Source organism: Scomber japonicus, chromosome 2 (genome assembly GCF_027409825.1).
Source record: "Scomber japonicus isolate fScoJap1 chromosome 2, fScoJap1.pri, whole genome shotgun sequence".
NCBI lineage: Eukaryota > Metazoa > Chordata > Actinopteri > Scombriformes > Scombridae > Scomber > Scomber japonicus.
In genome coordinates this window covers 27,341,691-27,367,302 of record NC_070579.1, presented here as the reverse complement: position 1 = coordinate 27,367,302, position 25,612 = coordinate 27,341,691, and the positions used below count along the sequence as shown (strand labels likewise).

General features: G+C 39.6%; 1 protein-coding gene across 2 annotated transcripts in view; it reads left to right on the top strand.

The window, feature by feature from the left end:
• pnpla6 (patatin-like phospholipase domain containing 6) overlaps window positions 1-24,440 on the top strand; it is a 32,327-nt gene extending 7,887 nt beyond the window's left edge. Inside the window, exons 3-36 of one of the 2 annotated variants that reach the window (XM_053330638.1) lie at window positions 1,086-1,136; window positions 1,440-1,527; window positions 1,640-1,722; window positions 1,918-2,009; window positions 2,129-2,269; window positions 2,587-2,746; window positions 3,118-3,198; window positions 3,763-3,891; window positions 4,102-4,182; window positions 4,416-4,551; window positions 4,747-4,821; window positions 6,134-6,234; window positions 6,744-6,923; window positions 8,026-8,103; window positions 8,242-8,447; window positions 8,736-8,867; window positions 9,011-9,134; window positions 9,700-9,813; window positions 9,888-9,963; window positions 10,162-10,311; window positions 10,424-10,487; window positions 10,791-10,959; window positions 11,098-11,280; window positions 11,451-11,569; window positions 11,990-12,146; window positions 12,380-12,496; window positions 12,629-12,698; window positions 15,574-15,690; window positions 19,509-19,657; window positions 19,839-19,991; window positions 20,751-20,867; window positions 20,990-21,077; window positions 21,199-21,344; window positions 22,373-24,440. In XM_053330638.1, the coding sequence (XP_053186613.1) occupies window positions 1,086-1,136; window positions 1,440-1,527; window positions 1,640-1,722; window positions 1,918-2,009; window positions 2,129-2,269; window positions 2,587-2,746; window positions 3,118-3,198; window positions 3,763-3,891; window positions 4,102-4,182; window positions 4,416-4,551; window positions 4,747-4,821; window positions 6,134-6,234; window positions 6,744-6,923; window positions 8,026-8,103; window positions 8,242-8,447; window positions 8,736-8,867; window positions 9,011-9,134; window positions 9,700-9,813; window positions 9,888-9,963; window positions 10,162-10,311; window positions 10,424-10,487; window positions 10,791-10,959; window positions 11,098-11,280; window positions 11,451-11,569; window positions 11,990-12,146; window positions 12,380-12,496; window positions 12,629-12,698; window positions 15,574-15,690; window positions 19,509-19,657; window positions 19,839-19,991; window positions 20,751-20,867; window positions 20,990-21,077; window positions 21,199-21,344; window positions 22,373-22,447 (4,002 nt within the window). In that variant the 3' untranslated portion in view covers window positions 22,448-24,440. Of the gene's footprint in view, window positions 1-1,085; window positions 1,137-1,439; window positions 1,528-1,639; window positions 1,723-1,917; window positions 2,010-2,128; window positions 2,270-2,586; window positions 2,747-3,117; window positions 3,199-3,762; window positions 3,892-4,101; window positions 4,183-4,415; window positions 4,552-4,746; window positions 4,822-6,133; window positions 6,235-6,743; window positions 6,924-8,025; window positions 8,104-8,241; window positions 8,448-8,735; window positions 8,868-9,010; window positions 9,135-9,699; window positions 9,814-9,887; window positions 9,964-10,161; window positions 10,312-10,423; window positions 10,488-10,790; window positions 10,960-11,097; window positions 11,281-11,450; window positions 11,570-11,989; window positions 12,147-12,379; window positions 12,497-12,628; window positions 12,699-15,573; window positions 16,037-19,508; window positions 19,658-19,838; window positions 19,992-20,750; window positions 20,868-20,989; window positions 21,078-21,198; window positions 21,345-22,372 lie in introns of those variants that run through there. The other variant, XM_053330644.1, reaches the window with a different exon arrangement.
• Window positions 24,441-25,612: the final 1,172 nt, after the last annotated feature.

Genomic DNA, 25,612 nt, shown 5'->3' with positions numbered 1-25,612 from the left:
AAAATACTGCATCTGATTGTTATCCAAAGACACACACACACACACACATACACACACACACACACACACACACACACACACACACACACACACTCCCTATAAAACAAACAAGCTTATCTTGGCTGTAAGATTTTTCCTTTCCCTGCACTTCCCTGACAGTCTGGTTTTAATGAGCATAGAAGTTAGTTTGATGTTAATGAGCTCAAGTGATAAAAGTCTCCTTAATTAAGCCAGAGGGAAAAAACTACTCTGCTTTCTATGGGTAGGTTCCTTATAATCTTCCTCTGTTAAGCCATTTGTTTTTGTAGGACAGTCCAAATCCATCAATTTAAATGATATCTTGTTGTGAGCCTTTAGGTTTCGTCTGAATGTAGAGAAACTTCATCCGTTTCATCCATCTGTGGCGGACATGATTACAGCCATACTACACAGGAATTTAAGTCAGTTATGACAAGGTCATGAATTTTTTTATGCCTATTCTACGCTTGGCTCCACTGTTTAAACCAGTGGACTGAGTCAGGAGCTTGAGGAGCTCTGGACCTAATATTAAACCGGATTACCTGCAGTGTAAAGCGGAGACTGGCCTTTCCAGAGGACACCTGACCCATTGGAGCTTGACATGATTTTTTTCGGAACATCTTTTCTATTTATTTACAGGCTCAGGCTGCATCTGTTAACATTACAAATGTATTAAGCTCAGCATTATCTGCAATCTTTGGATCTACCTTGTGGCAAAACAAATAAGCCTCAGAAATCAGCCTTAGTTTGTTAGTAGGGAAGAGAGGCAAGAAATAATTTTCTAATAGATGGAAAAGTTGAACTAAAGGGCACGTGAGGGCATCAGCATGATCATTTAAGATGCTAGATCTTTCCCTGGCATTGATAGCCAGACATTCCTGCCTCCGGGGCAAATCCCTTATTCCCACATTCCATTACACTTCAGTGGAATTGAAGCCTTCAGGCCTGGCCTCATACAATGGTTCAGTGTGAATAAAAGAGGTAGCAGCATACAGTATACCACTACAGATACGTGAAGTTTGGGTTGTTTGGATAAATAATTTCTCTGTATATCTCTGTCACATTAGGGGTTTAATAACATCAAGACATTGGTGGAAGAGGAACTACAGACGAGCATGGTGAGTGTGTGTGATGTGGTTCAATTGAGATGTTTTCTATACATACATACATGTTTCATCATGATTAAATACAGAAAGAAAGTCAATAAAATTTAGCTTGATATTATTTAGAAAGTATAAGAAAGTAGATGAACTAATGAGGTGTAATACATTCAACTATAATATTATAATATATAATAAACTATAATAATATTATTAATATTATTTAGTGCTGCAGTCTGTGCTTATCAGTAGAGTTTATCATCATGCAGCTTTTGACCCTGTACACTGGTTAACTATCTTCTCCTGTTCTTTCCTCTGCAGATGGTGGGGATGGTGATTGGTGCTGGAATCGCCATAGTCCTCATCGCCATCCTCATCTTCTTCATCTTGCGGCGGATCCAGCTTCGAAGTCAGTACTTGCTGAGATGCATTTCTGACTATGCAGTGATAGCATATCATGATAGCTTTGTATATATATTTCTGTGTTAATTTTCTAATTTGTCATTCCTCATATTTCGTAGACCTAGAAGCCCAGGAGGCCCCCAAATACCGCTTTCGCAAGAGGGACAAAGTCATGTTCTATGGGCGAAAGATCATGCGTAAAGTGAGTGACTGACTGGCCGTAAATAATAATGTTTGAACAGCCAGTGTGCAAATCAGTATGATGGTCATGCCATTCCTTTTGTTTTCCTGTCTAATATGTAATGCTACGGTGATGTCATTTAAATAATTCAAAGCAGTATGCTAGTAGTCTGTGCTTCTCCTCCCCTCTAATATTAAGTGAATTGTTTCCCAACAGGTTTCTCAGTCTACCTCTTCCCTCGTGGGTACATCCTCCTCCTCTCGGCCACGCCTGAAAAAGAAGCAGAAGATGCTCAACATTGCCAAAAAGTACATCAGAAAGCCCACCTTCACCAACCATGAATAACACTTCTATTATGACCAGTTCAGTTTGTGGTTTCTATTTACCTCTCCTCATCCCACTGTCCTCCCATCTCTCTCCTGTGCAGGATCCTGCGCTTTAAGAAGGAGGTACCCATCCTGCAGGCCAAGGAGCCCCCTCCCTCAGTGCTGGAGGCGGACCTCACAGAGTTTGATGTGGCCAACTCTCACCTCCCCTCTGAGGTGCTCTACATGCTTAAAAATGTCCGGTAGGTTGGTTTTCCTCCTTACGTTTTTGTAATTGTGTTATTATGCAATTATGTAGAGGCCCAGACATGTTTGTATATTATAATTACATTTTCGTGAGACAGATTGCTCCTACAGGCGTGCCTTTTTAAATGTGTGTATTGTTAGGAGGTTGCCAGGAAAAATGTGCTCATAAAGCTCAGTTAATAGCCTTCCAAGTTAACACAGAGTGTAAATGAGTCTCACATTTTGAATGTACAGACCCAGCCTGATTAGCTGTGTATTGCATATTTGTATACACCTGTCCTAACCATCTAACCTCTGTTGTCTTTTGCTGCAGTGTGCTGGGTCACTTTGAGAAACCCCTCTTCCTGGAGTTGTGCAAACACATGGTGTTTCTGCAGTTCCAACAAGGGGAGTACGTCTTCAGGCCAGGCCAACCTGACAGCAGCATCTACGTGGTTCAGGATGGAAAACTAGAATTGTGCCTTACTGGAACGGTATGCAAACTGTTGAAATATCGTTTTTGCCTTTAAGGATTATATGATGTAATGTGTTTTGTTGCAGTAAAAATGTAGTGCAAACCGCATAAATGGGAGCAAATCTACTAAGGGGCTTAACCATGGGAGTTTTGCTTTAACAGTTCATTAGCATCTATTAGCATTTGACTCAGATGATATCATTAGCGAACCAGGGGAATATGGCTGTGAACAGTGAAGGTTGCTTTCTTAATGACAAATACATCCAAGTCAGGGGCATTCAATAAGTTTAAATGGGAGTTCAGACTCTTATCTAGTATGTCTGTGGCTACTGAATTAAAACACTCATCTGATCTTTGGTGTGTACACCGCTGCTCATTCTTGTGTTCTAGGATGGCAAAGAAAATGTGGTGAAAGAGGTTTACCCAGGAGACAGTGTCCACAGTCTCCTCAGCATCCTGGATGTCATCACAGTAGGTTACGCATAATTCTTGCCCCACACACACACACAAACGTGCTGTGTCACTCCTGTACACACAGACATACGCCTAACTCACACACCCTCTTAAATTTCAGTCAGGCTCCACCCACCTCTTGCTTCAAATTCCTTACTGCTCACGTTATGCACACTCAACAATTTACTCAACAAACCACCTCCACTGGCACACACATGAATCATCTGTTGATATTTACTGTAGTTGTAAATCAATCAAAAACTTTTTTTATTGAACACACAATAGAACAAAACATAGAGAAACATACATCTTCTCGTAAGGACTATAAAAATTACATACAGTGAAATATTGCCAAATTGCAAAGAGATATAAAAGAAAAAATTCTACTTGCACTTTTTATAAAGTGCAAGTAGAAAGTTCATTTTGTAAAATCAATCAAAAAACTGTATGGCCTCAAAGTACATTTGAAATAAAGAGGTTTAAACCATGAAGATTTCTGGCCTCCTACTTTGAAGCTACCGTAATTATAAATGGATGTTTGAAAAGTGAAAATTGTCTTAAGTTTGTTGTTTGTGTTTCTAGGGCCACCAGAAGCCTTACAGAACGGTGTCAGCACGGGCTGCAGAGGTTTCCACTGTTCTCCGTTTACCTGTAGAGGCCTTCCTCTCTATATTTGAGAAGTACCCTGAGAGCCTGGTACGGGTTGTACAGGTGGGTTTTGTGTCAAATTCTGTTGATTGTGTATTTAAGTTTGTATTTATTTTCCAACAGGTATTCTACTAATTAGCTTAGTAGGTTAAGAATGATTGCAACATACTCATATTTACTGTGCCCTCATAAACCAGAAGTCTTTTTGATGAAGTTATCTATCAGATTACACATGATATGTCAAATGATTCACTTCCTGTTATATCTGTTCAGATTATCATGGTTCGTCTCCAAAGAGTAACAGTGCTTGCCCTGCACAACTATCTGGGTCTCACAAATGAGCTCTTCAGCCATGTAAGTTCATACAAGCACACACACACATATACACACACACATACACAGTATCATGCAAACATCTGATGGTGATGTGGTTTGGCATTTGCTTAGGAATTCTGCATCATTAGCTCAGTGAACAGACTGTTTTTGTTATGACTCAAGTCACCTATAGTGCTCAATCTGTGTCTCTCTTCCATCTCCCCGTACTCCCATACACATCATACGACATACGACTTGCACCTGTCCTATAGGAAATGCAACCCTCTCGTCTGCCACCGCCATCTCCCCACCCAACTCGTACTAGTCCCATCCGCCACGGCAAGCGCTTTGGCAGCCTGACAGTGCCTGAGGAGCATCGGGAAGCTGCCATTAAGGGTGAAGCCGCAGGTAGGGAGAGAAAACTAGAAAATGATAATAGAATATGACCATTATTTTTAACTAAGATCACTGCGAAATATAGCTAAAGTTGAGAAAATGAATCTTCTAATCATTGTTTTTTATTAAATCTCGTTAATATCTTTACTGTCTATTTCTCCAGTGAAAGTTTTGTGTTACATTGGCTTTTAAATGATTTATTTACAGGAGGAGAACAAGGGAAGGATGGAGCAACAGTGCCAACTCTTAGCAGGACCATCTCCATGCCTGTGGATATTGCTGGTGAGGGACTTTGTTCCTGTTTAAGGGGACATTTTTTTGTGTTCTTTCTTTACAAATAAACAGGATACAAGTACTTGTGTAGATGTGTATATATAGGTTAGGAATGAGTTACAGTCCCAAGTGAAGGAATTCAAGTATCTTGGGGTATTGTTCTTGGTCTTGAGTGAGGGTAAGATTGACAGGTGGATCAGTACAGCATCAGCTGATTCAAAAAGCAAAGCTCTCAGTTTACCAGTCGGTCTTTGTCTCTCACCTATGGTCACAAGCGTTGGATAGTGACTGAGATCATGGATACAAGCGGCTGAAATTAGTTTCCTTCTGAGAGTGTCTGGGCTTAGACTTAGAGATAGGATGAGGAGCTCAGACATCCAGGGGAAGCTCGGAGTACAGACGCTGCTCCTTCGCATCGAAAGGAGCTACCTGAGGTGGTTTGAACACCTGGTTTGGATGCCTCCTGGACACCTCCTTCTGGAGGTATTCGAAGCATGTCCAACTGGTGGGAGACTCGGGGCAGAGCCAGAACACGCCGGAGGGACACCATATGTCTCCTGGCGTGGCAGAGCTGGAGGATGTTACCAGGGTGACTGATGTCTGGGTTTCCTTACTTAATCTGATACCACTGTGACTCAGCCCAGGACAAGCGGCGGAAAATGGATAAATGGATGGAGAAATTGGAAAAATGTGAAACCACCAACTGGTTTAGCACATGTACCCCATCAGATGTCATACATGTCCCTAATCGTTGGGCGTGGTCATATCAGTCATATTGAAAGTGTTTAATTCAAGCTATGGACCCTTTTAGTTTTCCTCTTGTGGACATGTATGCATTATATCCAAAGTCAATTGGCACAGGTGAACCTCACTGTAGCTGCTTAAAACCAGAGGTTCTCTTTCACAGTGCGCTTAGATAGAGAGATAAAGCTATCTAAACCATCAGCAGGTTACAACATGTTAACACAGAGAGATTTAGGACTATGACGACACAGATGTAGACATGTTCTAGCCAGCAGCTAAGTAATGCTTCAATGCGAAATTGCTTTTTTTAAACTGTTAATATGCAAGTGTTGTTACTGCCATACAAACATGTTATATCTGATCATTTCTGACTTTGTTTGCTCTTTTAGATTTTTCCTCTCAATTTTGTTTCTTTTAATTGAAAACTTGTGGATCTGACATAGTTCCTTCTGTAGATGTTTGGGTGATGACCAATTTTGAAAACATGGTATTGGCTGGAATATACAAGTTTTTCACCTAACTACAGCAGAACTTTTATTAAAGACTAAAAACAACTATCTGAATTTTGTCTTTGCAGGTATACAGAAAAGTCTAAGATCAGACTTTGACATGGCATATGAAAGGGGACGGATATCTGTTTCTGCAGAGGATGGCAACACTCCTCCAACCTTTAGTCGGGTCAGTACACTGTGGACTCTTCAGACAAATCAGATAACTTTGACTTTGATGATTACATGACATAAAATTGGGTAATTACAGCCACAGCTACAGTTGTGTTGATTTGAGAACAAAGATTAAAAGTTCAACACAGGGCATTCATAACCACAAAGTAATGAAGTATATAAAATATAAAAATACATAACATAGAAATATTTCAAATGAAATGTTTGAGGCTTATTACATTTTTCTGGACAATAAATTGTTACTAGAAACATACATTTGTTCTGTGGGCCAAAAGAAACACGGATCTCAATATCCTCCAATTTTTTTCCGTAGCTCTCCACTGTGTTATTTATATCTGTCCAAAACAATATATCAGTTTTGAAAATGTAATTGTGTTGGTCATTGTACAGTATGTCAAAACATAACTAACAAGAATAGTATCATCAAGCTTAATAATGACAACTACATAGAATATAAATCACATAACTGAGGCTCATCAAATATCATCTTGTACATCATTCCAGTCTGTATCTCAGGACCAGCGAGAGAGGAAGGTGACAGTGGATGATGTTCCCTCAGGGATTTACCTGTATCCAGAGGAAGAGCCGGGAGTGGACAATATTTTCACACCTGTATCCAGTCGATCCAGTACTGCTTTGTTTGAGGAAGCTCAGAAAGAGATCCTCAAGCTCATGAAGATTGAGGTTTGTGTCTGTTATGTTACAGTGTAGTGGTTTTACACCACACTTAGCCAGTATGCTGCTGACACTATTAAAAACAGTATCACAGATTGACAGAAAAATAATAATCTGCAAGTATTTTGAGAATCCTTTTATTGTTTCTTAGTTTTAAAGCAAAAATGTCAAACGTTCCCCAGTTTCAGCCATTTGTGAGGATTTACTGCCTTAGTTTGACTTACGCGATAGTAAATTGAATATCTTAGGATTTTTTTGGACTGTTGGTCTAACAAACCAGGAAGTTCAAAGATATTACTTTGTATTGTATCAAGAGCTGTCCAAAATCAAAGACCGGCACTTTGTAGAATTTTCCGAGTTTTTACATTTGGAAAAATGAATAATGTTTACCTCAAGCAAACTAATGTAAAGTAGGGTGTAAATATTCAGTTAGCGCAGTGTTCTCCCAGTTATGCTAGATACCATCAGACCAAATTTGCGTGGATTGAGAAGTAATAATAGCCTCATCACATTATTATTTTTTCTGCATGAATGAGCCCATTGTTAAAAATGAGCCCAGAGCATCTGCTCACAGATTATGATGTTGAAAGGAGGTCAGTCCACAGGCGCCCTCTAGATGAGCTGTAGCCTGTCTATGGAAGAGGGTTAGGGTTAGGGGAGGGAGACCTTCAGTGTTAACCCACAGTTTCTTAAATGCTGAGACAACTGTGTCTCCAGCATGTTAGATAAACTTTAATTTACACTCCAAAATCCAGAAGTTTGTTGACAAAAATTAAACACTAATCACCTCTATGCTACCTTTACGCAGACTGAATAATGATTTTAGCCTGAGTCTAAATGTAGCAGGGATTTGTACATGTGCATTTGATGCAGTTTGAAGTGAACCCTCTTTGTGTGCCTCTTAGTAGACATTGCTACAGGAAATCTTTCAAAACCCGGTGTTTATGTAACTAGATTAAAACAGGACAGATGAAATCAATGTCTGGAATTTGACTTTAATCCAAATGTGAACAAAGGAGTAATCAAACATTTCACCCAAATTGTTCCTATACTTTAGTTTACTCTCTAAACACTACTTGATATTGTCTTTGTTTTTTTTTCTCTCATCCAGGACCCCTCCTTGTTAAACGGGAGAGTGACTCTGCACCATGCAAAAGCTGGAGCTGTCTTAGCCAGACAGGGAGACCAGGTAGGTATCACAATGGACCCTGAACAAAGCAATATAATAAATGAATCATTGCAGCAGAAAATTATACAACAAAAGATTAAACAAATAATGCAATCCTCCTTTGTTCCTGTTTCTCTCTTCCTCTTTTCACTCTTCAAGGATGTTAGTCTGCACTTTGTCCTGTCTGGTTGTTTGCATGTCTACCAACGGATGATCAATAAGCAAGATGCTGTCTGCTTGTTTGTCACCCACCCGGGGGAGATGGTGGGCCAGCTCGCTGTGCTGACCGGAGAGCCCCTCATCTTCACCATCAAGGCAATTCGAGACTGCACTTACCTCAAGATCTCAAAGTCAGATTTTTATGAGTAAGTCTTTGGCTCTAAGTTTGGGCAAACATTACAACATATGTAAAGATTAGGTTGATTTTACAGTTTAATTTAGAGCAAGCATAAAAGTGAGAGTCATACTTTTAATAAACTCTCTCTAATAAAGGACCATTTTTCTGTTATACCTCCTAGAATTCTTACACAATCACCTAAAGCACATAAAAGTCTTTTACTAAACCATAATCTTCTAGTTTTACTTTACCTTAAACTGTATTAAGGAGCAAGTCAGCACTTCTAATGCTTGTGGCTGTTTGCTTCCCCCTGCAGGATCATGAGGGAGCAACCCAGTGTGGTGCTGAGTGCAGCGCACACAGTGGCCATCCGTATGTCTCCATTTGTCAGGCAAATGGACTTTGCCATTGACTGGATGGCTGTGGAGGCTGGCAGAGCCCTCTACAGGTATTGTAATGCTGCTCATAGTTGACTTCTTTGGTGCAAACTAAATATTGTCATCATCACCACCTTGTTCATTCACTCAAGCATTTATAGTTCACTTAAAATATTTAATATAACATCTGTGTTTTTTCTCTTCTGATTTACAGACAGGATGACCAGTCAGACTGCACCTACATTGTTCTAAATGGACGTCTGCGTTCAGTCATCCGCAAGGCAAATGGCAAAAAAGAACTAGTTGGGGAATATGGCAGAGGAGACCTTATTGGAGTGGTGAGGGTTCACAGCTTTTCCTCTCACAGTTAGTTTCATGCTGGTGTCGGATAAAAGAAAACTCACCTATCAAATTGAAATATGAAGCTGAAATGCAGCTTATCTTTTTATTTCCATGTGGCACCTAATTAACTTCTAGAAAGTTACAACATGTTAAGACAAAAACGACAAACCTAACAATGTTGCTTGCTTTTGATCACATCTTGATCTTAATCACATTTGTTTTTGCACACTGTTTCTTTGTTCCCACAATATTTTTAACCATCACATTATATACATTTATCAAAGCAATAGGAATCCACTCTTAAAGGCTACAACCCAGTTATTTACACCTGTTGTGACATATAAAAATGTCCTCAGAGAGAGGCCAGAAGTGATCACAGTAGCAAAGTTATATAATAGCAGTTAAAAGCCAGACAAAAAAAACAGTAGAAGAAGTAGAATAAAATGAAACAAACAACCAATTATTATTACCTTCTTGCTTGCATTGCACTTTTGATTCAATCAGGCCTTTGAGATCTCAAAAGTATGATGTATCTAATGGTGTCCTGCCATTTGCTTTAAGGTTGAGGCCTTGACCAAACAGCCAAGAGCCACCACTGTCCATGCTGTGAGAGACACAGAGCTGGTCAAACTGCCTGAGGGGACGCTCAACAACATCAAAAGACGATATCCCCAGGTCAGTGAATTCACCTTGATTACTGTGAAAACTTGTTGTGGTTGTATGTACTGATGCTTGATGTCTGTGTTTAGGTGGTGACAAGGTTGATCCACTTGTTAGGCCAGAAAATTCTGGGGAACCTGCAGCAGGGTCGCGGGCCATTCTCAGGTAAGGTGATGATGATGGAGACTGTAGAAGCAGTAACGGTAGTAATTAGGTAATATTAATGAAAGCAGTTATAATAATAGTAATTGACATTATCAGAAAAAAAATGTGTATGCTGACACATACTGTACAAAGACTTTCACTCAAGAAATTAGGCAGGAATTTGATCCTCCTTTCACTCGCTGTGATCCTGCCTTCCAGGTTCAGCCCTGAGTCTACCCAGTATGACAGCCAGTGCTGATGTAACCAATCCCGCCAGCAACCTCTCCACTGTGGCTGTGCTGCCTGTATGTGATGAGGTTCCGATCAACGCGTTCAACCTGGAGCTCAGCCATGCCCTCAGTGCCATCGGTGGGTTTGCAAAAGCAATTTTTTTCTTCTGTTGAACTACTGGATTTCTGATGAGGTACAGTTGTTTTTTTTAATACTCATACATTTTATCATTTCTCTGTTTGACATTTAGGGCCCACTCTGCTATTAACCAGTGACATAATCAGAGAGCGACTGGGTGCTTCTGCTTTGGACAGGTTAGTGTGACACTCAGAAACCGTCAGACAGTCTCATCTCAAAACCTCTGATGCAAACTTTTTTTGCAATCTCTATTTTGTGATTTTTTTCCCATTTAAGTGTGTCTGTATTCATCACTGTCATTTCCTCTTTCTATGTGTCATAATCTTCCATAATAGCCTCTTTACCTTACTGTGTAAGGACCTTGTGGTTACAGTAACTCTTGTTACTTTCTATTACTTCATCACTCTTATTCACTGTATGTGTCTGTTTTAATGTATGAAAAATACACCACATTCCTGCTTTTGCCCTCTATTCACCAGTATCCATGAGTACCGTCTATCCGGCTGGCTGGCCCAGCAGGAGGACATCAATAGGATTGTCCTGTACCAGACTGACAATAGCATGACCCCGTGGACTCAGCGCTGCATCCGCCAGGCAGATTGTATCCTCATCGTTGGCCTGGGTGACCAGGAACCTGCCTTGGGAGAGGTATGTTTATGTCTGGGAGAGGAAAGGTGGAAGGATAAGAGAATAAGAGTCCAACTAGCCTTTCAGATACAAAAAAATACAATACATTTAGTCTCTGTATCTTTTCCAACTCTTGTTTCCCCTCTTCTTCGCCTCAAGTTGGAACAGATGTTGGAAAACACAGCAGTTCGGGCTCTGAAGCAGCTGATCCTTCTACACAAAGAGGACGGTCCCGGCCCCTCCAGGACAGTCGAGTGGCTCAACATGCGTAGCTGGTGCTCCGGACATCTTCACCTCAAGTGTCCGCGCAGGGTCTTTTCCAGACGCAGCCCCACTAAATTGGTACAATAATTTTACCATTTTTAGTATATTGCATTAAAAACATAGTATGTTATTGTTTTGTTTTGTTTTTGATCTTGGGCTGTGTAATAACATTGCTGTATTGCTGAATGTTAATGTGAAGCTGATGATTTTAAGGTGTTTTCATGTATATTTTCTGCGTCTGTGTGCAGAGGGAGGTGTATGAAAAGGTGTTTGAGAAAACCGCAGACAGGCACAGTGATTTCTCTCGGCTGGCCCGAGTCCTGACAGGAAACAGCATCGCCCTGGTGTTGGGAGGAGGTGGAGCAAGGTGAGTAGAGTCTGCCAGTGAGATTTGAGCCCTAACTGGCTGTATAGACATGTAGAGAACAGTTTTTTCTTACAATAGCGAGTTTTGAAATATAGCTGAATATTATGTAATGTCACAGCAGCTCTAAACTCTAACCTCTGTTTACCATCGTGTAAGACAATGCAGGGAATGGATTTCTAATGTATACACCTTTCTTATAACTTAAATTCATAAACAATAATAGAATAATTTGTTAATTTATTTTATTTTGAACTTTTGAAATCACTTGGGCTGTTTTGCCAAAACCAAATTCATATGTTAGGAATTAACACTTTTATACCACAGAAACATTTGAAGTAATGTTTTACCACTCCGTACCATGTGAAGCTGGAAAGAGGTGAAGTCATTTCATTTTCCTGCCTGGTGTTTTCTCTCCTGCAGAGGCTGCTCTCATGTTGGTGTTATCAAATCTATGGAGGAAGCAGGGATTCCTATTGACATAGTTGGTGGGACCTCGATCGGCTCATTCATTGGTGCACTGTACGCCGAGGAGAGGAGTGCCGTTAGAACCAAGCAGAGAGCGAGAGAGTGGTCAAAGGTATAGTATACATCCATATCCATTCTTCAGTCATGTCTATGATATCATGTCGAGATGACATAAAAGAAAAATATGTAATTCACTCAGCAGCCTTCAATTAAACTTCTTTCAGTTTATCAGAAAATTAATGCTTATTAACTTGATAGCAAACAAAACCTGTATGTTATTTTTTATAAAGTAGTTGCTGAAGAATAGACATATGTCTGTTTTTTCTATTTTTTGTTGTTTAATAGGCAATGAACTCAGTATTTAAAACAGTCCTGGACCTGACCTATCCCATCACTTCCATGTTCTCTGGATCTGCCTTCAACACCAGCATCTACAAAGTGTTTCAGGACAAGCAAGCTGAAGTGAGCAGATGCTGCACAAATTAATCTTTCCAAATAATGGATTTACTGTACCTCTGCAGTAAAGGGGAAGAGTAATGAATTGCATAATTAATAATAAGGTTTATGGCGGTGATGTAAACTATGTGTCCCCAGGATCTGTGGTTGCCATACTTCAACGTCACCACTGACATCACTGCATCAGCCATGCGTGTTCATCAGGATGGTAAGTGACAGCTGAACTGACTGCAGGGGCAACCAACCCTCACCATCGAATTACTATTTTAATAGAAAGTATACCTTTTTTAAGGTTAAGAATATTTGGTAGCTGTAGGTGAGCCCACATTAACGCAAACATACACACGCACACATACACACACACACACACACAAAATGGCATGAATACTTTATTGCTCAAATCTTTTTAATGCACTTTCCCGACATTTAACATAACTCAATCCAGTAATACTGTTCTGAATGGCAGAGAACTAATGTGTGAAATTGGCATTGTTATCAATTAGTGTTTCAAAAGTTTCAAAAATAAACAGTGAGTAATGCTTGAAGCAGTCAGTCAGATGTAAAATGACACAGTTGTTGCCTAACTGAACATGTCGTAGCACTCAACATTAGGAGTGACTTCAGGAAATTAAATATTTCCTTTCTACAACATATCGATAAATATTGTAATAGCAGGCACAGATTGAGGCAATACATAACTTTAAAAATGTATCTGGAGTGACTGGACTGCATGCTTTCAGATTTATGATTCAAGGTAGAATACTCCAAACTAAATTGAAGTTGGTGAGCTCTCCAATTAATGTGGACGATGGCACTTTGAGCAAATGCCAGTATGCTCACTAAGGCTTAAAATGTGATCATTTAATAATGTCCACGCCAGCTGGAGGACCTTGCCCGACTCAGCGGGAAGAGACAAAGAAGTTAGCGTATTAGAAGTAGTAAAACTTCACTGCCTTAGCTGAAATAGGCTTAGAGAATGACATTATGGATGATTTGCAATCAAAGGTACTTTAGAGATGGGTGATGAAGAATGAAAAACATGTGGCTGGCCTGCACACACAGCATCTCTCATCTTTGGTTGCAAATGCACTACTTTTCCTGTGAGAATATGCCAGTTTCAATCCAGTTTGGAGTATTTCACTGAATATAGACCAAATAAAACACTGTGTAGATGTTTCTGTGCTTGTGTCTGTATTTGCTGATATAATGGTGAATGTGTTATGTTTGACTTGCATAAAAAATGCACCATCACTAATGCTAGCTGAAGTAGATGCCTGAGATGATCCCCCCGCTCCCCCTCCTCCGCGTCCCTCCACCCCGCAAATCCAGTGTGCCATTTTCTACACCATGTCAATTCGGTGTAATGCTACATTGTAATTCACAGATTTATACATCAAATTAAGACTCTGCCAGTTCAATTGTAAAGGCAATGTTTTGAATTGTTATAATTCAGGCTGAGTGCTGGATTTAAGGGGTTTGTGGGTATGTCGGTTTGCAGGCCTGAGTCCTGCAGAAAACATTGAATGCTTATGTTTGCATCTTGGCATGTGTATAAAATGCTGGAGCAAAACCGTTTCCTTTCTCAGTCTCATTGTTCCCAATCATCTACCTCTTTTACTTTTATGTTTCATGTCTTTTTTTCCCTTTCTTCATTTATTTCTTATTACTTCTACTGTCCTTCCTGTTTCTATATCTTTATTTTCTTTCCTCTCCTCCTCATCTTTTTTTTCTATGTAATACTTTTTCATAAGCTAAATTGATCAAGCTGTAGCCTTTTCATCACCCCCCCCCCCATTACATTTCTGTCTAAAACTCCCAGATCGTGCCTTAGATAAATCCCTTACTTTAGGTCTTTCTGCACATAGAGAGACATCACAGAGCTGCCTATCTATAGGTTACGCAATAGACAAAATAACCTGTGTAGTCGCTGACCCCCAAAAGCACTTACCCCCTTCCCATGTCCATGTCAACATGTAGGATCCAGAACACTCCACCTTGCCTTTCTTACTCCCTCCTCGCTCCTTTTAATGACATCCCATGTTGCTTCCTTCACTCCTTCACCTCCATTCTGTGCTTTCTGTAGGTTTACTTGTGTGTTTCCAACATCAATAGTGTGGCGCTATTCTGAGTAACGTCATATTGAATCTAGTGACTGAAAAGGAAAGACTTGTTTGGCACTATTTTTTATTGGTGTACAGGTACAGGTTTTATCTGGTGAGAAATATCACCAAGACTGAGATCTGAAACTAAACACAGCAACTCTTTCCGGTAAAACCTTAGTCTAGTTTCCCTTACAGTTTCCTCCCCATTCTACAGTTTGGAGAAAATTTCATTAAAGGTCCGACAGTACTTCTTGTAGTGATGGGCTACCTTTCTCCCTCTCTCATTTCTCTGTCTCTCTCTTTCTTTCTTTCTTTCACTCTCTCTGCTCGTCCTTCCTTTGCTTGTCGAACCAGTCATCTAACAAAGCTAATACTATTTTGTTAATATGCTTAATGAACACTACAAACAAACCTGGCATCACTGTCTCTAGGTAACAAAGCTAATTACATATATCTGTTGTCACCCATTCAAGATAGTGTATGTGTAGTCAATATATTGTAGACTGGTTGTAATGTGCAATTAGAAATGAGTAATCGAACAGTCACAAAACTGAATTGTGTTGGTATTTTAGTATGTTGTATGTCATTGTTATCAAGATGTTTACGCCTCTGTAATTAGGCTGGAATAGTTCCATTTGATCTTGGAGTGGTCCTAGAATGTGTTTTTTATATGAAATTGGCATCATATTGGAATTAATTAAGTTTTGTTGAAATTGTAGGTCAAAGTGAGCAATTCTGTTGAGATTGTGTTCCCCTCTCCTCTCTGTCCTGCTCCTGGCAGCTCCTTGCATTCTTCTTCTCTATGTTGCTGGCATCTCTTTCTCTCTATTTCTTTCTCTTTTCTCCACTTTTCTCATTTTTTTCAACACTCCTCTCACTCTCTGTGCTCTCTTTGTCCTTCTCGCTATAATTTAAATCTGTGACGTGGAGTCCAGCCCATATTTGATGTGTTCCTCCTTCTCCATCTCGATTTCCCGGCAGGTTGCGTCTGGCGCTATGTTAGAGCCAGCGCCTCCTACACCCCCTATTTACCTCCCCTCTGCGACCCCAAGGATGGCCACTTGCTTGTGGATGGTTGCTATGTTAACAATGTCCCAGGTCAGATTTTAAACCCCCGCTCACCGAAACCTCCTCTCTCATCCCTAAGTCGACAATCAGTCACTCGGCTACCCTCCTCCTCCTTCTTGTCCTCTACCTCCCAGTTCTCACTTGTAACTAACCCACCATGACCAGTTGGACATTGGGAGCCCATGGTTTGGAAGGAAAGACTAAGTCAAAAAATATGTCTTTTGGATTGATCCAATCAGTTTGTTATCCAATAGTATATCTCATTCCCTCCTATTTCAGGCTCTTTGATTCACACACACACATTTTCCAGTTTGCTTGGTGCCATCTCTGAATATGACTGCTGATCTTCACTTTCTTATTGGATTTGAGGTTTTATTCACGCATGACTTAACACCTATGGGTCACAGAGAGATGCATGATGGTCTGGCTTCTTCTGGCCCCCTATATTTGCTAAAAAGAAAAAAAAAAAAAAGCCCCTTATCCTTTATGTCTCCATGGATTTGGCTTGTAAACACTGACATGTCTTCATACACCACTTTTCTTGCTTATTTCAACATAGTCAGGTCAATTTACCTTCAGCTGGATTTTCATTTTGACATTCGGGCATAGACAAGAAACAGCACCATATGTTTATATTAAAAGAAAGCTGATCGCTTGAATGAGACACTTTACAGTATTTTCCTGCCTCACTGGATATTGTGCAGCTCTACCTCATGTCAGCATCACATCTGTCTGTCGTTGTGGATCATTGTGCGTTTCGGTAGGCCCAAATGTTTCTGTCCCGTGGACTCAACTGCAGCCTGTTCCCCTCGTTTCCCATGAGGACGTTCTTGGGAAATTGTTTCTGTTTCATTTCATTCATCTTCACCAACAGGAACATGTTTGGTTTCTTCCACACTGCACCTGTCTTCTTCCCTGGCTTTGCTTGCTTCTATGTGCATGCCAGCGTTGGACACAGTGAGCCAATCTATATATTTCTTATAAATATATATTGATGGCATGTTATATTTTTGATTTCCTTTGGTTTTTATTTGGGAATATGTGTTCTGGATCCTGCTGTTGCCAACTGTACCCCCTGTACAAACTGAAAGAGAGGTTAGAAAAAGAGATTTTAGCTCTATAAAGAAACACAAAACGGTAGATGATAAAGTATGTCTCTAAAAGTCATATTTCAGTGAGACAGTTCACTGACTTCATATATACTCCATGCACAGTTGCACCCCCCGCTTTTCTCTGCGGTGCTCCTTATCCTTCCAACCCATGCAACACCCGGCCTGTTCCTGCCCCCTGCTGGCACTGTACTGTACTGAGGGACTGGGCAGGCAGGTTGTCCCTGCCATGTTCACGGTGAGAGATCTCCAAACTTGTCACAACATCTTCTCCTTCTCTGACATGTTGATGTTATTGTAGGTTCACAACCTTTTCCATGACTAAAGCTCAGTTTATCATGATTAGTTTCAACTTCAATATACAGCATCTTTGAATTTGGCAAAAACTTAGTGTTTAATAATTCATACAACAACATGCAACAAAGAAAGCACTGCTGTTGGGACACAGTTTGGAGATTCAAACAGCCTTGGCACTCTGTGATGGTTGCCATTTACTTTTTTACCTTTTGCACAAGTCACGCAGGATCTGTGTGCAAGGTAATGAGGTTTGCAGTGGTGTACAACAGAGTCTAAAGGTGGGCAGAACTGCAGTCGTAGCATTTTCAGGGATCGGCTACCTTCCATCAGCCGATCTCTGTCTAGTGTTGGGATTGTGGTCTGTGTCGACACTAACCTGAAACGTATAGCAAACGTTATTGAGATGTTATCCCCCCCCCCTTCCTCCTCCCTCCTCCCTCCTTCCGTCCCTGGTGTGCCAGGCTCTCTGTGGCGCTATGTGCGTGCGAGCATGACCCTCTCGGGGTACCTGCCACCTCTCTGCGATCCCAAAGATGGCAACTTGCTCATGGACGGTGGCTACATCAACAACCTGCCAGGCAAGTAGAGGTGGTGTCCCTCCAGTGTCCACCAAACTCCTATCCCCCAGAGGAGAGCAGAAAGTGGAGTGAGGGATGGGGATGCTTATTTGGGTGGGGTGGTAAGGCTTTGATCAAGTTAGCAGTGTTTACATGATGGGTAAGTATGTAGCTATGGGCTTGTTTTAATACTGATGGAGGGAATTCCTATGTGCTGAAATTTCCCCATCTGAATATTATTTATCTCAAATTAAACCATTGATTACGGCATCAAATAAGACAAATTGAGTCTTAAGCAACCCAGAGAGTAAAAAAGCTTCATCAGACCCTAAAAGTTCAGTATTTTGTGAGATGGGGAACAATCAGCATTTAGAGTTGGATATTTGAAGTGATTCTAAATTAGGATAAGGATTCACTTTGTCACTTTGTGATATAAAAACAAACCAATTGAAAAAAAAAAATACCACATCAAATTGGGGAATGGGGTATTTGTCAGTCTAACAACCTAGTGTCAGAAATGTGTGGACGTATCAAATTTGAATTTGGCATTTTTAACAACTGATCGAATTTGGATTTAAAACCTTCTAAGATGGAAAAAAAAGATTATTGTCTGTTTTTGACTGACAAGACACTAGTTTGCTTTGATATCGGTATCTGGTTCCCCTCGTGTGGAAATTAATATTTTCTGTAGGGCTGAGCGATTAAATAGTATCATTTATTGGCTTTCAGCAGAATCATATCATATTCATGCTGTCTTTCTTCAGATTTCTGTCATCCGGATGAACAAGTTCTGGAAGGTTTTGACTAAAACGTGAGAAGTTTAGTTTAACAATGGAACAAAGTTCTGCTTTGAACTTCAGTTAATTTTCTATTTGCAATATCTTAATCAATACTTGTTGATGATTTCAACAGTATCGCCCAGCCCTACTTTGCTGTTTATCTTCACTTCAGTTTTGAAATAAGTATTTGCTTCATTTCAACCAGAGGAAAGATGAGTGGAGTCTCTTTAGAATGAGGGGAATCATGTTTTTTTTGTCTGCGCACCATTGAGTATCTCTTGATTACTTGAAAAATGCACCAGACCAAATGCACTTATTCTCGTAACATTCATGCAAAGTACAACTAAAGTAAGATACAAACAGTTTCTGACATTCATAATGGTGCGCAGATGAAAACTCCCCTGAGTGTTTCTGTGTAGTTGTTGTAAAGAATGTATTTTGTACTGATGAAAGCCACATTTCACAAAGCTCTGGCCTGAGCTGTTGTAATTCTCTATTTGGTATGGGAATCATGCCTCACCATCTCCCAAGCAATAGTTATTTCTGAGGTTTGTGAAATGTGATGCTTTCTGGGCCCAAAGATTGATCCAGCTAAATAGACCCTTCTAAAATCACCATTCTTTATTTCTGAACTTTATTAGTATGCCTATTCCTTGAGAAGTTTGTGTTCAATCAACTGTATTTCTAGTTGTTGTTGGCTTTGTTCTGGATCCGTGCTTTGGGCTTCTGGGATGTCTTCTTGTTTCTGTCTTTTGAATAGGCTCAACACCACAAAAATGCTTACAGCCCCAAGGCTCTTTAAAAACTAGCAATGAGCCCATTGGTTGTTGGCTTGAAAAGTATGCATTTTTATTTTTTCAAAAATTACAGTGGTCTGTCTCACTAATTGGCCATAAATTTCCAGCAGATTGTTTGACAGCTTAAAAAAAACTCATGTTTTTGTGGTGCAAGTCTGTTTGAACTTGTGTCTTCTAAAATAAATAGATTACGCTGAAATAAGCCTAGTAACACTGGAATTATTTTCTTATCATCTCTGCTGCTGGATTTTGTCGTGCTGTGTTTGTACGTCTGCGTGTTCGTGTGTGTGAATGCTGTACACCCTACAGCGGACATTGCGAGGAACATGGGTGCCAGAACAGTCATTGCCATTGACGTGGGTAGCCAAGATGAGACCGACCTCTGTAACTATGGGGACTGTCTGTCTGGCTGGTGGTTACTGTGGAAACGAATCAATCCTTGGGCAGAGAAAGTAAAGGTAAAGTACAGGTTGACAACTTTTTAATGTTAAAAAGTCACCAGCACAAGGTGTTGGTAACTTATGATGACTTAGCAAAATAAAAATGAATATTGCATGTGTAGTGACAAATGTATCATGTTAAGGGGGAATTCAGGTAGATGTGACCTAAATTTGATTCTCACTCCACTAACTTCATCAGGTGCCAGACATGGCTGAGATCCAGTCTCGGTTGGCCTACGTGTCGTGCGTGCGGCAGTTGGAGTTGGTGAAGAAGAGTGCCTACTGTGAGTACATCAGACCACCCATCGACCGCTTCAAGACCATGGACTTTGGCAAGTTTGACGAGATCTATGTGAGTAACTTCATTGCTTGTTTTATTTATTTGGGGATATGTAACATCAATGTTATCTACCCTTGGCAATTATTGATTTAGAGACAGCAAGCAAATGAGAAAGAAGTCAAAATTGCCTCATTCCTCCACCACTCATATTGATAGTCTGTCATTGTTCGAGGAGAATGTGTATTTTGTAAGTCCTTTTGGATATGCTTTGAAGGTGAAGGCCAAGTTCAGACAGACATTAACATTGCATGAAAAACACAGTGCTGACATAATTTCAATTAGACTTCTGATTTGGCTCAAGAAGGATGATGATGCAGGAGGCTCTGTCAAAAAAAAGAAGAGGAAAAAGCCTGTAAAAAAAACGTCTGGCTTCCTGTTTTCTTTAAAGCAGTGTGACATTATCGTGCAAATCATTCATCATCACATTGTATGTAATATGAATGCATAATTTTACTGGGTACCACGTAATTGACGATAGGATGGTTAAAATAATTGCTGCCATGATTTTCAAAGTTAGAATCTTGTCTCTTGTTGCACTTCCTCTTTCTTGTTAGCGAAATCAAACCCAACATTTTCTGAAATCACTTCAATCACTTCTCTGATTGTTTCATTCAACGATGACCAGAAATTGTGTTTCAAAATTAAGCAGTTGATGATTTAGGAATCTTTAAATGGCATTAGTTGCACATTGTGATGGAAATGAGTTACATGCATCTGTTTAGTTTATTAGCAAACGCCTTGTGCTTCTGTTTAAACTTTTTTGTTTTTCAGGATGTGGGCTTCCAACACGGCAAGCTGGTGTTCACCGGCTGGGCTCGAGGTGATATCATCAAGAACATGCTGAAGGATCACCGCTCAGCCGACTACAACGACAGCAAGATACCTGACGTGAGAGGACACACACACACACACACACACACACACAAATAATTGATTTATAATTACATTCACGTTCACCATCAAAGCCACCATACTTCAACATATAATATTAATAATTCATTGCCTCTTAGTCTTGCACGTGTTCAGGAGCTGACTTCACGGACCTTGCAGAGATTGTGTCCAGGATAGAGCCTGTCCAAAGCTACGTTGCTGCAGATGGTGAAGTGTCACTTCCTTCTTCTTCTCTGTTTTATGGAAATAATTAATGGATTTTTTATGGATGCTATCGAAACCTGGTAGTTCAGTCTCTGTAATATCTCCTCTACATCTTTCTATTCAGCGGAAGAGTCAGACTGTCTGACTGAGTACGAGGAGGATGGGATGGACACTGTGAGAGAGGAGGAGGGGGAGGAAGAGGAGGAAGAGGCAGATGACCCTGAGGACCACTCCCCTGGAGAGTGGGGCCAGAATGGAGTCTTCCAGACTGTAAGCACACACAAAAATTAAAAATAAATCTGCCTGTTTTATAATATCAGGAATCAGAACATACCAAAGAAAATGTCTTTAAATTAATTCAAATAAAACCCGAACCTGCCTAACCTAAAAGGATAAGTCTACTGATATTCTATATTTGTCTTATTGTCAACAGATCCCATAAGTATTGTCAGTGTAACTAAAGCCTGATAATTGCATTTTTGCTACAGTATACTGTGCCTCCTGCTGCCCCAAACTACTTAATAACAGGTCAATCAGCCACTCTGTTCCTTCATTTCAATGGAAATGTACACTGTAGTTTATTTTGAGTCCCACATATGCTGTCCTGCTTCTGTCAAACTCATTACTGCACCAAATGCGTTTCAATCCTCACCTATGAATGGTCCACAAGGAACACATTGTTTACATCTAATTGAGTAACATTTACTAAAAACCACAGTGCCCAACTGTTTTAGGAAATTAGAAATACAAAAAAAAGACATGATATTCTTGAGCCACATCACGGACATTGTTGGTTTTGGTCTTTTAATAGGATTTATTGGCAATAACACAGATGTACATAATCAACAGCCTTTAACTGAAGCCTTAGCCATGTTGAACCTTGGCTATAGGTAGACCTGTCTAACTATCACACCAATCAAACCTGAAGAAAACATATAATTTGTTTTTTCTGTGGTTACATTTTTGATCAATTCTCTGGAAGCACATTAAAAATTAATTACGGGTGCTTGGTAACAATAATCTTAACAAATTAAATTGATGAAAAAAATATGTACATGGTGTTTTTTCTAATTTCCCTTTACATCGTCATGACAAATGTTCTTCTCTAGGTTACTTGTCATGATAATTAAAAGTTTTATTTTTGGTGGGTGGATAAATTGAATAATTAATTATTAATTAACTGTAATATCTTGTGACTATCTAGAGTTTGGTGGTAGAGGATTAGAGGGTTCCTCATCAACCTTTAGATTTCAGTTATACTAAACAGGTACAAAAAATGACTGTCTTTTGCTCTGCAGGATGAGGAGAAATCTGTGAGGCAACGCAGGAAACTCACCAGTGACTCCAACACCTCAGAAGTCTCTGACTGCTGACAGCAGGCCATGGAGGACTAAGAGCAGTATAAACAAGATCAAGGGCCAAATTACGAATCCATAAATTGTCAAGGCGAGGGACTTGGACATCACACTCAGCTCCTGTAACTTCTGAAGCTCTAAAATACTGTTTTTTTGTTGGGTTTTTTTTGGAGGGAATCACTGTTCATCCTCTAAACTGCTGAACCCTTTTCTTTGACTGTATCAAGTGGCTTCCTCTTCCCTCTCAAACTGGTTTCAGCTGTTCTCATTCTGACTGCATTGTCAAATAACAAATACTGTTCATGTGGGCTCTTTGAAAGTTTACCCTACCCACTGTTGCTCCCTCAGCCAGAAACCCTGCCTGCCAACTCTAAAGCCCAATGGAACCTTCCCTCTCCCTGCTAACCAACACAAGAAAACAGGGACACCTACAATGTTTAAGTCACTTTCCCAGCTTCATATGGCCACAAAGACACCTCCTGCATGTCCCATCTGTCTCTGAATCTTTACATACGTTTCTAATGTCAGTATGGCTTCATTGCACTCCATTATTGACACGTCCACAGTCCGTTCATTTCTCAAATGTATTTGTCCAGATGAGTGTGTGTATGCCTGTTGGGTGTGCCTGTGCATTAGGACGACTGTTTGGTTCCCACTTGAAAAGATGCATTGAAATAATAGCAGGGCAGTGAAAAGAGGAGTAGGGCATACACCTAGTTGAGCTGTAGTTTTATACGAATTAGGTAAGTTTAGTGTAGATGTCAAATAGGGGAAGCTACACGAGGAGTATATGTAGATACCAAAGTAGAGTTTATGTTGAATAAACAGAGGCAGGGCGGGTGATTAAAATGTAGAGATATTTAAAGAATCAGATGTATTTGGGCTTCAGAAAGATGAGGTAGAAAGATTTTTTAAATGTGGAAAACTAAGCAAGAAGATTTAGGGTGTAGAAAAGGAAAAAGACGGACCAGTGAGTAAACTGTTTTAATTTTGATTTAATTTATTTAAAAAGTCACGCACAATAGATTAGAGTGAGCTTGATTTGTTGTAGGTAGACTAAACTGAAAAGGAGATGAAGAGAATGTTTAATGGAACATGAATGAAGGATGAATGAGTTGATCTCAGTGAGTGGATGACAGTTGTGTCTGCTTGCTTGATACTGTGTGTTTCTGCCGTTTCATTTAAAATGATGCCAGACTAAGACAATGCCTTTTCAACCGGTGTTTGATGCACTCTCAGTGACAGCGGAGAAGAGAGCGAGCGATCATTCGACTGACACAACACAACAAAACAGTGCGTTACCCTCTGCTTTCGAAGTCACATGTAAAACACTCAGGGTTTCTGCATTTACAGAAACAGACATAAGAAGAAACATCCTCCGCTAAGACATGATACGGTATACATGAGAATTTATCTCAGACTGTACAGAAAAAAACATCCCAACAAATTATTGTCGAAAAATGAAGTCAATTTGAAGTGAATGCTACACAGAAACCCGGAGTAATCCTAAACTTCAACTGGAAACTCACCTTATGTAACTAACAGTTTAATTAATATGGACCTCTTGTAGAAAGTGTAACAGGATTATATTATAATAAACACATTGTTGATATTCATATATGTATATGAGGTGGAAATTTGTAAGTTGATGCTTTGCTGCAAAACAAGGGAACCAACATCTAAACAAAAAAAGGGTTTCTTCTCTTAAAATGTTTTTTGTTCTCTGGTGTGCCAGATTTGCTTTTTGTTCTTTATTTATACATGTTAACCACTGGGTTTTTGTTTTTTTAAAACTGTTTTTCTTTTTTTAATTGGGGGGTGGGGAGTGTCTTATTTTAATTAACTTGCTTTAGCTGTTTTGCACTGAAATATTTGAAGTATTCCTGGCTCAGAAGATGTTTGATTTTTAATAACCATTCACCTTGAGATGCCAAAGGAAACTCCATATAAAAAGAGATCATTTAATATGCATATTTGAAAAAATAAATATAATATGCATCATGTCCTGTGGCATTTGAGTTCTGTCTTATAGCATTTTATGAATGAGAAGCGCCTCACCATTTTTAAATGGACCAAAAGCTTTGTGTATTACATTACAACTGGAAAACTGAATACTATCCTAAACAAATGGTTGATAATACATTGAAATGGATTTTCAGAAGGACACTAATTTGAGGATGTTGTGGTACCTGCACCTGTGGTAAATTTCCAAAACCAAGATCAGTATTTGGTTTTGGAGGTTTGCTGTTTGCCTTTCTATTTTGAACGTGCAGCTGACATAGTTCACACTGCATACGTGGTTATGTGGGAACTGCTGTATGGGACATAAGTAATGGTGAAACAACATTTTAATAACAGACACAACAGATCTCTCAACATGTCATTTTTTCACCTGCCTCACACGTGAGTGAGATCATAGTAAACTGCAAACAATATTGCTCAAGGGCACCTTGGCAGATGTGATTATCACCACAGTGTGTATGCCTGTCATACAGTATTTCTAACATTTTGTACGGGTGTCTAAGAACAGGAACACCTGGAATGGTTTTTAGGTTGTAGCATTCATCATTATCTCCTGGCAGATAATCACATCAGAGCGAATTGACCAGTTCTCTTATAGTCTCCTTTTGTTCTGCTCTCTTCATTTTGGTAAATTTATATTTTTGTGGTCAGAGATAGTAAAACAAAACAAGAGTTTAAAAGACCATCATTATAATGCTTACTGGGTATAATTTGTACATTGTCCGCTATTTTAGCGACATTAAGTTAGTTTAATATTCAACATTTATTTGACATTCAAAATACAAACCTATTATGCGCTTCAACCATTTGACTGAATGATGTCAAACCAACTGTATAACATACAGACTAATATCCCTCATGTGCCACAAGGCTTATTTTACAAATATATATTTTCATTAATTTTTTGTAGTTGTTATTGACTGGGTAACTACTACTGTTGTCTTTCGTGTAGCATCAGGTCACATTACATCAGATGTTTGCACAGACTGAAACATATGTGGATTGCATAGTGCAACTAACATACCCAAACATGCCACTGTGTTTAATTTTACACAGATAGTTGTAAGCACATTCACACACACAAACATGGACAAAGGCACATAGCAAACATTATCAGGTTGTTTCTCACTATATTGATAATCTATACTAACAGTCAGCTTT